This window comes from Anomaloglossus baeobatrachus, chromosome 2 (genome assembly GCF_048569485.1).
Source record: "Anomaloglossus baeobatrachus isolate aAnoBae1 chromosome 2, aAnoBae1.hap1, whole genome shotgun sequence".
NCBI classification, from domain to species: Eukaryota; Metazoa; Chordata; class Amphibia; order Anura; family Aromobatidae; genus Anomaloglossus; species Anomaloglossus baeobatrachus.
In genome coordinates, this window is record NC_134354.1 from 79,941,989 (window position 1) to 79,955,674 (window position 13,686).

At 41.7% G+C, this 13,686-nt stretch overlaps 1 protein-coding gene across 2 annotated transcripts in view; it reads left to right on the plus strand.

Annotated features, from left to right (window-relative positions):
• EPHA3 (EPH receptor A3) overlaps positions 1-13,686 on the plus strand; it is a 597,724-nt gene that overhangs the window by 170,000 nt on the left and 414,038 nt on the right. For both annotated transcript variants that reach the window (XM_075335117.1, XM_075335118.1), the window contains exon 3: positions 11,028-11,688. In XM_075335117.1, coding sequence (XP_075191232.1) covers positions 11,028-11,688 — 661 coding nt within the window. The remainder of the gene's footprint in view (positions 1-11,027; positions 11,689-13,686) is intronic.

Consider the following 13,686-nt stretch of genomic DNA (forward strand, 5'->3'; position numbering starts at 1 on the left):
ATCCTATTGGAAAGTGGATCAACACTCAGATTGGCGTCGCGTTTGTTTCTTTCTATCTTTCCCTGTCTCCAGGGTATTTTTTCTTTTATTATTGCTTTGGAAAAATTGACAAAAAGAGATTCTTAGCTTATATATTGGCCAATCCATGTGAGGGTGCTAATAATTTCACGGGGATACTTATAGGGAGAAGTTATATCCAAACCTGTGTGACCGTATTGCAAGTGTAACAGACTTGTAAACTCGGGCTTATGTTCCTTGAAGCCGGAAGTGGCCTTGTGTTATGTTCCTGGAGAGCAGTTTAGGTGTTGCTAAATATACCGGCTGGACTTTTTAACAAAGAATGTTCCTGTCGTTACCTCAAGGTACAAGCTGAGTGAGTAACCCCATATGATTGTGAAAAGCGGTCACTAAAATTAGAACTTTAGATCAACTCACTCCCTTCCGATGCTGGAGTCTGAGGTTGACCAAAGGCACATACAGAGGAGAGGGAGCCACTGTATTGTTTGACTTGTGCGAATGCAATGCCAAAATTGTCCAGCTCACCAGAATCCTATATTTGGGGGAAATTCTCAACCAATCTGATTAAATAGATATAGAATTGCTAATTTTTACTAATAACTTTATCTTCCACCACTCTCACTTTAGGAGAACCAGTCTCTACATGTATTACATGGTCAGACATTCGTTAATCAGCGTGTAATATTACAATTCCTGTGGACAACCCCTTCTTAAATGATAAGTGGTGAAATAAAAATATGCTTACTCACTTCCAGTATCTGTAGTGTTCCATCGATGTTGACTGTGTCTTATGGCAGTCATGTGACATTTTTATGTCGCCTGGTCACTGCAGCCAATCAGCAGTCACTGATTGCCTGCACCCTTCACATGTTGTCATCACTGGAACATCCCTGTTAGGATGTCTTTTTTTTAATCTTGGGTACTTAAGCATTTTAAGGCATATTCCTTAGTTTGAAAGTACTACCCTATCCACAGGGTAGGGAATAACTTTCCGACTGGTGGGGGTTTGACTGCTGGATCCCTCACTGATCCAGAGAACCAAGGCTCTAAAGTGTCCTGTCTGAAGGGAGCAGTGGTTAATCATGTATACTGCTGCTCCATTCATTTTAATGGGAGTGCCAAATGTTAGCCGAGCTTAGCGCTTGGCAATTGCCGGTGGTCCCATTAATAATGAATGGAGCGGAAGTGAACATGATTGATCAACGCTCCATTCAGCCCCAGCTCTCCAGTTCTAAAAGGTCCAAGATCTGTGGTATAGGAGACTTCATGATTGGTGGAATCCCCGGCAGTTAGACCCCCATTGTTCATGGGCTTGTCCCTCATTCCACAGATAGGGGACACCTTTTAAACTTGAGAATACCCCTTTAAGGAAGGGATTGTCAAGTAGTGAATAACCCCTCTAAATATCTATTTTAGGAGTATTCAAATTGTCTCTCCAGTAAAGGAGACAAACTCTAGCACAGCGCCACCTATTGGAAGTAGCGATCCTAAAAGTCACAAGTGGATTTTCAACAATCCATTGCAATATGACTCAGGATATATAAGCCAGATCAGAATCCCAATTTGCAGACACGGTGTTTCGGGGTGCTTGCCCCTCGTCAGTGCAAAGTATGGGGGTGTCTGATCTGGCTCATGAGAAAGCTATGTGGGGACCACGGGGGAACACTATTCTCCTTAAGGAGACTTTGCAAGCCAGTCTGGCTGCCAGGTAAGGGGACTTATAGCTGCAATGCCCCTCTGGGAAATATTCAAATTGTCTCTCCAGTAAAGGAGACAAACTCTAGCACAGCGCCACCTATTGGAAGTAGCGATCCTAAAAGTCACAAGTGGATTTTCAACAATCCATTGCAATATGACTCAGGATATATAAGCCAGATCAGAATCCCAATTTGCAGACACGGTGTTTCGGGGTGCTTGCCCCTCGTCAGTGCAAAGTATGGGGGTGTCTGATCTGGCTCATGAGAAAGCTATGTGGGGACCACGGGGGAACACTATTCTCCTTAAGGAGACTTTGCAAGCCAGTCTGGCTGCCAGGTAAGGGGACTTATAGCTGCAATGCCCCTCTGGGAAATATTCAAATTGTCTCTCCAGTAAAGGAGACAAACTCTAGCACAGCGCCACCTATTGGAAGTAGCGATCCTAAAAGTCACAAGTGGATTTTCAACAATCCATTGCAATATGACTCAGGATATATAAGCCAGATCAGAATCCCAATTTGCAGACACGGTGTTTCGGGGTGCTTGCCCCTCGTCAGTGCAAAGTATGGGGGTGTCTGATCTGGCTCATGAGAAAGCTATGTGGGGACCACGGGGGAACACTATTCTCCTTAAGGAGACTTTGCAAGCCAGTCTGGCTGCCAGGTAAGGGGACTTATAGCTGCAATGCCCCTCTGGGAAATATTCAAATTGTCTCTCCAGTAAAGGAGACAAACTCTAGCACAGCGCCACCTATTGGAAGTAGCGATCCTAAAAGTCACAAGTGGATTTTCAACAATCCATTGCAATATGACTCAGGATATATAAGCCAGATCAGAATCCCAATTTGCAGACACGGTGTTTCGGGGTGCTTGCCCCTCGTCAGTGCAAAGTATGGGGGTGTCTGATCTGGCTCATGAGAAAGCTATGTGGGGACCACGGGGGAACACTATTCTCCTTAAGGAGACTTTGCAAGCCAGTCTGGCTGCCAGGTAAGGGGACTTATAGCTGCAATGCCCCTCTGGGAAATATTCAAATTGTCTCTCCAGTAAAGGAGACAAACTCTAGCACAGCGCCACCTATTGGAAGTAGCGATCCTAAAAGTCACAAGTGGATTTTCAACAATCCATTGCAATATGACTCAGGATATATAAGCCAGATCAGAATCCCAATTTGCAGACACGGTGTTTCGGGGTGCTTGCCCCTCGTCAGTGCAAAGTATGGGGGTGTCTGATCTGGCTCATGAGAAAGCTATGTGGGGACCACGGGGGAACACTATTCTCCTTAAGGAGACTTTGCAAGCCAGTCTGGCTGCCAGGTAAGGGGACTTATAGCTGCAATGCCCCTCTGGGAAATATTCAAATTGTCTCTCCAGTAAAGGAGACAAACTCTAGCACAGCGCCACCTATTGGAAGTAGCGATCCTAAAAGTCACAAGTGGATTTTCAACAATCCATTGCAATATGACTCAGGATATATAAGCCAGATCAGAATCCCAATTTGCAGACACGGTGTTTCGGGGTGCTTGCCCCTCGTCAGTGCAAAGTATGGGGGTGTCTGATCTGGCTCATGAGAAAGCTATGTGGGGACCACGGGGGAACACTATTCTCCTTAAGGAGACTTTGCAAGCCAGTCTGGCTGCCAGGTAAGGGGACTTATAGCTGCAATGCCCCTCTGGGAAATATTCAAATTGTCTCTCCAGTAAAGGAGACAAACTCTAGCACAGCGCCACCTATTGGAAGTAGCGATCCTAAAAGTCACAAGTGGATTTTCAACAATCCATTGCAATATGACTCAGGATATATAAGCCAGATCAGAATCCCAATTTGCAGACACGGTGTTTCGGGGTGCTTGCCCCTCGTCAGTGCAAAGTATGGGGGTGTCTGATCTGGCTCATGAGAAAGCTATGTGGGGACCACGGGGGAACACTATTCTCCTTAAGGAGACTTTGCAAGCCAGTCTGGCTGCCAGGTAAGGGGACTTATAGCTGCAATGCCCCTCTGGGAAATATTCAAATTGTCTCTCCAGTAAAGGAGACAAACTCTAGCACAGCGCCACCTATTGGAAGTAGCGATCCTAAAAGTCACAAGTGGATTTTCAACAATCCATTGCAATATGACTCAGGATATATAAGCCAGATCAGAATCCCAATTTGCAGACACGGTGTTTCGGGGTGCTTGCCCCTCGTCAGTGCAAAGTATGGGGGTGTCTGATCTGGCTCATGAGAAAGCTATGTGGGGACCACGGGGGAACACTATTCTCCTTAAGGAGACTTTGCAAGCCAGTCTGGCTGCCAGGTAAGGGGACTTATAGCTGCAATGCCCCTCTGGGAAATATTCAAATTGTCTCTCCAGTAAAGGAGACAAACTCTAGCACAGCGCCACCTATTGGAAGTAGCGATCCTAAAAGTCACAAGTGGATTTTCAACAATCCATTGCAATATGACTCAGGATATATAAGCCAGATCAGAATCCCAATTTGCAGACACGGTGTTTCGGGGTGCTTGCCCCTCGTCAGTGCAAAGTATGGGGGTGTCTGATCTGGCTCATGAGAAAGCTATGTGGGGACCACGGGGGAACACTATTCTCCTTAAGGAGACTTTGCAAGCCAGTCTGGCTGCCAGGTAAGGGGACTTATAGCTGCAATGCCCCTCTGGGAAATATTCAAATTGTCTCTCCAGTAAAGGAGACAAACTCTAGCACAGCGCCACCTATTGGAAGTAGCGATCCTAAAAGTCACAAGTGGATTTTCAACAATCCATTGCAATATGACTCAGGATATATAAGCCAGATCAGAATCCCAATTTGCAGACACGGTGTTTCGGGGTGCTTGCCCCTCGTCAGTGCAAAGTATTTTAGGAGTACACATTTCTGGCATGTTTATATGCTATAAATTCCTGATGCCCTTCCAACACTATAATTATGGTGCATCGATCAGTTTTACTAAATGTGTATGATGGAAACCCTCTTATAAATATAAATTGTAGTTAAAATATGATTATGTATCTCCTGTATGTTGTGTAATCCATACAAAGAATAGAATTTCTTTCCTGTATTTTGTGCCTGTTTCTTTTTAAATCCCAGCTTCTTCCTTATCCCCAACCCACAAATGCTCTGCAAAGAAGCACGTAATTTACAGCGTCTATTTACCACTTGCTCCAGCTTTTATTTTTTAATGCATGCATTAGCAAAAATGAATCCCTTTTGAGAACGTACTTTAAAGAAATCCACCAACTTAGTCCTCTCGATTACATTTATTAGCTACGAATATTAAACAGCTGGCAAGATATCACTGTATACAAATAAGACGTTTGGGATTTGGAAAGCTGCCATCTTGAACAAAGCCAGCTGCTGGTGTTTCCATCTCTATTCAGCTCCCAGCATTCGTAACTTTCAAATACTTTCCACCACTGTGAATAGAAGACAATAGCCAGGATCCAGTGGAAAGTTGTACTTTGTTGCAATTCTTTTTTTTTTTTCGGCTGTAGCAGTAATTTTGTAAGAATGGTACTTGGCTTGGATTGTGTTATAGAACATTTGGAGGTCAGATATTAGCACCTTTTAATTGTCCGTTTACACAGACTGACCGGTGGCACAATACGACTGGAGCCGATCAGTAAAAGTTTACCGATCGGCAGTCATTGGAATGCCTGTTTACTCAAGCAGACCTACTTAAACTATCTGCTCTGGGCGATCTATGATACAGTGCACATAGGCTGACATGGTTCTTAACAGCACAAGTTCTGTTTACACAGGATGATGCATCACCAAAAGCAATGATCTTTTATGATGCGTAAAGAATCATATCCATCCAATGAATGAGTGTTTTGCTTGTTGAACAGATGATCATCAGCCTGTTTACACAGCATGACAATCATAAAAGGAGCATTTTTAACAATATTCATTCATGGTTGTGTTGCATTGTGAATGCCCCTTAAAAGGGAGGTCCAATCTAAACATTCTATGTTATTATTATTTATTATTATAGAGCCTTTTATTCCATGGTTTTTAACATGTGAAAAAGGGTATACACAATAAAAATGTACAATAATCATGAACAATGCAAGGCAAAGACTGGTACAGAAGAAGAGAGGACCTTGCCCACGAGGGCTCACAATCTACAGGGGATGGGTGAGGGTACAGTAGGTGGGGACAGAACAGGTATAGTGGACTGAGGATATTGCTGGTTGAAAGCTTCACAGAAGAGGTGGGTCTTCAGGTTCCTTCTGAAGGTTTCCACAGTAGGTGAGAGTCTGATATGTTGGGGTAGAGTGTTCCATAGTATGGGAGATGTATGGGACAAATATTGTATGAGATTTTGGGAAGAGGAGATAAGAGGGGAGGAAAGAAGCAGATCTTGTGAGGATTGGAAGTTGCATGCAGGCTATATATGGCTTTGTATGTTATGGTTGGGATTTTGAGCTGGAGTCTTTGGCCAATGGGAAGCTAGTGAAGGTATTGGCAAAGAGGAGAGGCCAAGGAATAGCAGACTGCAAACTTGTGACTCCTCACATTGCACGCACTTTGAGCTGTGAGGATTCTCCGGTGTCAGAGTCAGGATTGGCGATCACATGGCCACGAGTCCGCAATGTGAATATTCCTGGAAGAATCCAACTAGACTATTCTCGGCCTCCTGTATTACACTTGCATTGAGAGCGGTGGAAATAGTCTAGTTGGATTCTGGCCGTGAGTGTGCAAATACTCACGGCCATGTGACCGCCGTTCCCAACGCTATCATCAAAGAATCCTCACAGCACACAGTGCATGGGATGGAAGGATCCAGAAATCTGCAGTCATAGAGAGTGACAACAGATTTGTCGTCTTAGACTGGACAACCCCTTTAAGTCTGTTATTTAAAACAGTTTTTTTGTGTATTTTAATCTGCAATGGCAATGTTTTTTTTCCCCATATCCCAATGAATACTAACAAATTAGAAAAACTTTAAATTTTCATACTGGCCATTGAGATTTTTTTTTTTACTTTTTAACTTTTTGTTATTACAGGAGACAACACATGTACATAGCCACAATGGTTGGACCCTGACCTTATCTCTGGTATTGAAGTATCCAATGAACCTGTCAAAGGTCATTGTGAAGGAAGGGGGTGCAGAGTTAGCTGTGACATTATGTATTGTGATTGTTGGCTCTTGTGTTGTCTGTAATGCATAGATGCATCACCTCTGATTATAATACTGCCTTTGATGATAATGAACCCTCGGAAAACTCTTCCTGAATGGATAGAAATCATGAGCCTAAAAATGCCCCAGTCACCAGTGTGAAACTTGCAAGATTAATTATTTTTTTTATTTTTTTTTTAATAAAGTTTATTTATAATTATTATTATTTTTATTATCCAGGAAGTACACAAGCTTGATTTAAACTTTTAGGAACTTGGCCTAGATTGGTAGTTTATAAGCTAGCAACTTTTTTTTTTTTTGCCTGTGTTTTTCATCTCCACATTTTAGAAGCCAGAATTTTTTATTTTTTTTATGAAAATAAGGCAATGTTCACACGATCAGTATTTGATGAGTTTTTGACACTGCTTAATTTCTGCACCGTTTTTTCATTGCATTTTTTTCATTGCAGTTTTTAACATGCGTTTTTTGCTGCTGCATTTTTTGTCTCCGTTTGATTTGTTATGCTTTAAATAAAGCTGCTTCTTTTTTTAAACAAAAGGATGACACAAAACAGAGACCAAAAAGGCAAGTAAACTAAGGTGGAGAAATTGTACAGAAATTCTGCAGCATCAGAAACTTAACTGATCCTGATTGTGCGAACATTGCCTTAAATGTATTTTATGAAAACACAGCAATTCCGATATTTATTTTTTAAATTTAAATGATGTGATATCTTTTGCGGTTGGATGCAATTATGACTATGCCATATTTAAGTGGTTTGTCATATTTTTCTCTTTTTATAAAAAACACCCACTATATTAAAGGGAACCTGTCACCAGATTTGTCCCTTATAAGCTGCAGTCACCACCAGTAAGCCCTTATATACAGCATTCTAGAATACCACCGCTCTGTATAATGTAAAAAACACCTTTATTATACACACTTAGGGGCAGTCCGGTCTGATGAGTGTCGCTGCTCTCAGTCTGGCGCCTCCTCAATCTTGTGGGATCACCATCCTTCTGCCCAGTCCCATGTGCATCTTGCGTCAATCACACAGAGGCCTCCATTGCGCACTTGCGCAGGTGCACGTTAATCTGCCCACCTGAGGGGAGAGCAAAGTACTGTAATGCGCAGGCGCGAGAAAAGGTGAAAGACCGCCTGTGCATGCGCACTATAGTACTTTGATCTGCCCTCAGCTGGGCAGATCAAAGTGCGAATGTGCAGGATCGCAATGGCGTGCTCTCTGTGAATGATGCAAGAGGACGGCGATCTCACAAGATGGAGGAGGCGCCGGACCGAGAGCAGCAACACCCATCAGACCAGATCGCCTCCTACGTAAGTATAATAAAGCTGTTTTTTATGTTCTACAGGGCGGCCTAAGCTCTTGTATACAGTATTCTAGAATACTGTATACAAGACCTCACTGTTGGTGGCCGCAGCTCATAAGGGAAAAACCTGGTAACAGGTTCCCTTTAATTATTTCGTTTTTGTTTCTGTACTCAAAAATCCATGCTACAGGGGCTTATATTTCTGTGAGACAACCTGTAATTCTCATTGGTGCCAATTTTGTATACCTACTATTTAATTTTTAGTGCTTTTTGTGTGTGGAGGACGGGGAAAAAAAGCAGGCCTGGAGGACCTTGTTGGGCTTCTAGCTGCTAAAGAAACCCATCAGCAGCCCAGTCATATCTTTGGAGCACTGATGGGGTTTCCATGCAGACCAAAATAATGATAAAGGGATCCTTTGCTGTGTTTTCTTCTGATTATTGCTTTAGCGGTTAAACACTCACTAATGATTGTGAAATAGGTTGTATACCACCTTGTCAATATAAAAGTGCAGCGTTAACATTCTACAATGCCATGGTGTGATTGTCACTATTTATTAACACTCAAAAAGTGCATTAAAATCAGTAAAGTATGAATAACCAGGTGACATTTTTACCCAAGGCCATAACTGTTAATCTAAAATGGTTAATATGGTTCAAATAAGAAAAATTAACATTTCAGATAACTGTAAGTTGTGAAAAGTGAATTTCCAAATTTCATTTTAGAGGGGAAAAAAAAAATAAAAAAAGGTATAAAAAAATAATTCTCTAATTTATTCTAATTATAATAATTAATTAATTTGTCATATATTAGAATTCCCTGAAATAATAATTCATTCTGGGATAATGGCTGGGGTAATTCTTGCCATTGTCCCTGTTCTGATTTTTAGATTGTGGCTTTAGAACATATTTAAATTTGTATTTAATATAATTTTATTATTTGGTCGTTAGATTGTCGGCAAAATCCAATCAAAACAAGCACAAGAGTAAAATTGTGAAATATATAATACTTATCTAGACTTGTGTTCAGTAACATCACATCTTACATCACATTGTTTTCCAGACTCAGAGCAGCCTACATGTCACATCAACATTAGTCCCCGAGCTCATGGGGACCCAGTCTCTGAAACCATATTGTATTTTTTTTCTTTTTGACAAGGTCAAACCAAATGATTAATCATTGTAACTGAAAAGAATGGTTCGGCTCAATGGGACTTTGTATCCTAATGTAACTGAGAAGGCATTGCTACCCTGGAAGATGCAGTTGAGAAAGTTTGCTCGTTTAGTTTAGCATTTTATATGGTTAAGAAAACTTAATACTATAGGAATGTTATGGAATTTACAAATGCAAAGATCTATCATTTGCTGGAGCATCGTAACGTTTACTTTGGCCATCGATTAGGTTTAACCCTACCTTTTTAAATTTGGAAAAAGCCAGAGATACAGTTTTGTTAAATAAGTGGTCTATTGAGAGGTAGTCGATAGCTCCCTTCAAACAGCCACCTTACAAAATTTAATTCAATTAAAAATAAACACTTTTTTTGGAATTTCATTTTTGTAAAGACTTTTACTGCACTAATCACTGTAGTATAAATGACTGGTAAAGAAGTATATATCTATCTCGATAGAGAGAACTTTCCACTAATCCAAACCTCCCACTCCCGGCACCAAGACTTCTCCCGAGCTGCACCAATCCTCTGGAATGGCGAAGTAGTTTTAGGTTAAATTTAAGTGGACATTCTGAAGAGTTCACAAACTTTCAAGCACCACTTGTCACAGTGATCTCCCTGTTTTTAGAGCCTAGTGACAGCTGTAGGACTGGAGCCTCTCATCTCCATTTGGGACTCTACATTTAAATGTTGTTTCGTTTCTTTTGGTGCTAAAATAGTTAGTGTCCGTTTGCTGCTAGCAGCTTCCCAACAGTGCATGTCAGCTGCAGCTGGTCTGTAGCCACTCCTCTTTGCATTTAAGTAACAGACTTTCCCAGCAATCTTTGCTATTTATACAAAATTATTTGTATTCAGGCCGTCTTGTTGGATTCGTCCTGAAGTCGTATCTTCTTCATTTTGCTTGTTATTCCCCTGTTTGTCTCACGTACCCTCATGTTATATTAGTGCAGCGGTAGGTCTAGTGAACCTTACCTTCCCAGTCACTAGCCAGGACTATTGTAGGGTCTTCTCGGGACTTCAGGTATTCCTGCTGGGTGAAAGGCGAGGAATCTGTAAAGGGTCTGGCTAGGAATGCAGGGGGCAGTGGGCAAGTAAGGGCAGGAGATGTCACATCTACCCTCTCATTAGTGCCAAGGCCCGCCATTGTTATTGCGTTCTTGTTGTCCCCCTTGTTTGTGTTGTTGTTGTGGTGTGTTTTTTCTTGTGTGTCAGACATCTGTTGGTCTGAACGCACGTGTCACGGGGACAGCGTGACACCACTGTACATACAGCTGTCATATTGCCCTTCAGATAAGGTCAAGATATTTTATTTGGACCTTATATGAAAGGGCTACATGGCGGCTCAGTGGTTAGTATTGTTGTTTTGCAGCACTAGGGTCTGGATTCAAATCTCACCAAGGACATCTACAAGGCATCTGTATGTTCTTCAAGTGTTTGCTCGGGTTTGCTTCAGTTTTCTCCCACACTACAAAGACATGCTCATAAGGAATTTAAATTGTGAACCCCAATGAGGATAGTGATGTCTGTAAAGCGCTGTGTAATATGATGGTGCTATATAAGTAAACATAATAAATAGGATTGGTCTCTCATATACAACAAAAACCTTCTCTTATAAAGCTCCTGCATATTCATGCTACACTATCAGGCTTTTAGGTGTTATATTTCCATTTACTGATGTTTATTTTCACACTTTTTTTTTTCTTTCAGTGGGAAGAAATTAGTGGAGTTGATGAGCACTATACACCGATAAGAACCTATCAGGTTTGCAATGTGATGGACCACAATCAAAACAATTGGCTTAGGACGAACTGGATTCCCCGCAACGCAGCTCAGAAGATTTATGTTGAGCTAAAGTTCACATTACGAGACTGCAACAGCATCCCACTTGTACTGGGAACTTGTAAAGAAACTTTTAACCTTTATTACCTGGAGTCAGACGAGGATCATGGGGTCAAGTTTAGGGAGCATCAGTTTACAAAGATTGACACAATTGCAGCTGACGAAAGCTTCACCCAGATGGACCTTGGAGATCGAATTCTGAAACTGAACACTGAGGTTCGAGAAGTGGGGCCTATCAGTAAGAAAGGACTTTATCTGGCATTTCAGGATGTTGGTGCCTGCGTTGCCTTAGTATCCGTGCGGGTATATTACAAAAAGTGTCCTTTCACTGTGAAGAATTTAGCCATGTTTCCAGACACTGTACCTATGGACTCCCATTCTCTGGTGGAGGTGAGAGGTTCTTGTGTCAACCATTCCAAAGAGGAAGATCCACCCAAAATGTACTGCAGCACTGAAGGGGAATGGCTTGTACCCATCGGAAAGTGTCTTTGCAACCCTGGCTATGAAGATAGAGGCTTTACTTGTCAAGGTAATAATGAGTCACTTCATATATTTAGTAGAATTTGTTATATCCATTGACTGAAGGAACTCGGATACTTTCCCTTGACTACCAATAACACTTTGCAGAATGATGGGCTAGTAAAGCCTGGAAGGGAAGTTATATATTTTTGTGGTATGTCCATGATTAATCTTGCCTTATAACATTTTACCTGATGACATTAATTCCATTACTTTTAGTAAAATTGACTTCAAAAACTTTAAAATTTGCATTTGGTCCTGCCATTAAACTTGGTTGAAAGTGGTTCAAAAATTCATTTTCAAAATGGGATAGTGGGGCTTATTTTCTTTGTATTCAGATGTTATGTGTACAGATATTAATGAGATTTCCCACCTATTAAAAAGTGGTCTGCAAATGATACCATTTATGTAAAATAACAAAATTAGACAGTACTCACCTTCCCCGGGTCCTGCGCCGTCTTTTTGCTCCTGCTTTTGTCTCAGCGTTTTGGAAACAAAAGTGAAGTCCCATCAACAGCTCATATCACCACTGCAGCCAATTACTAAGTGTCAGCTGCTCTACCGCTGTACACAGTTCAGTGATTGGCTGTAGCGGTGATGTGAACTGTCGATGTGATATTGTGTCACCCTGTACCTGAGTCACCACAACGAATAGCTGCATATGTATTTCATTACTGTATGTATAACATGTATTACCAGCTTTAATGTGATTTGGTTTTCTCTGCTGTTCACTACATACAAACATTTGCCTACACTTCCTTACTGGGGCTGTTCACCTGAGCTGATAACAAGGCTTGTGTGTGGGCCCTAGAAGGAGAGGGGTTGATGCTCAAGTGTGAGGTAAAGTCAGTTGGTGTCAGAGTGAGCGTGTGAGAGGAGTGTAAAATGGAGATGGTCCTGGACTGAAGGTGATTTTTGAAACCTCTCAAGTGGCCTGGTGCAAATTGGTGGGGTATTAGTCCCAAGGCCACGTAGACTTTCAGGGTCAGTAGCAATCTGAGAGACTTCTTGGAAACTTTTTATAAGAAGCAGTAAATTTGCCCAGGAGCTCAGTGACGTCGCTGAATCCAGAAACTTCTACAACTGACAGTACATTTTACTATAGGATTCGAGTCACCTACTTGCTGGAAGGGACCAAGTATCCAGAGTTTTTTTGTCTTGAAAATCAAAGGATTTCTACATAGCTTTTCCCTGGTAGGGAAGTAGCAGCAGGAGGATTACAGTACCACAAAGCAGAGAGACTGAACTCTCATTGGGGCAGATCAGACCACCATTCTAGTGTATGCTGTATGGAAGGGTCTGGACTGTTTAATGCAAAGCTTCAGTAAAAGTTAAAGGTCCCTGTCCTGTCTCTAGCTGATTATTCTTTGCTGCGATATCCTTACCATAACTTCCTCAAGCACCAGCTGTAGTTGGGTGGGTGAGATCACAACCCTCTGGCACTGTGCATCACATCATAATTCCTGGGGACCTTCAGCAGTGCCCGGCCATACAAAAGCCGAACATCTCAACTGGTGTCACAAACTGTTTATTTATTTTTCTCTCTCCTTTTTATATATTATTTTAACGCCCATCACAAAGCCTGTCGCATGTGCCCGGTGTGGCCACTTAACCACTCGGATGGTGTGACCCACCACCATGACATCAGAGACCTACCAGGGATGGCACACTGTCACTGCTACAGCCAAAACACTAAGAGAGAAGACCCAGGGAGAGTACTATCTGATTTTATAGCATAAACATAAGTTTAATAATTAGGAACCACTTTTTTTAAATTAATTATATACTAGATAAAATGGATTTTGATCATTAAAGTGTTTTCAGATTTAAATATGTTGTCCACTATCTTTACATTGATATCCAATCTTTAGGATAGGTCATCAATGTATGATTGTCCGGGATTCAGCACCCTGCCGATCAGCTGTTCACTGTACCAGCAGAGGCGGCCAAAAAGATTCAGTTCTGGAGCTGCACTGTCAACTGATAATGATAGCAGCCTCAGCCGGGT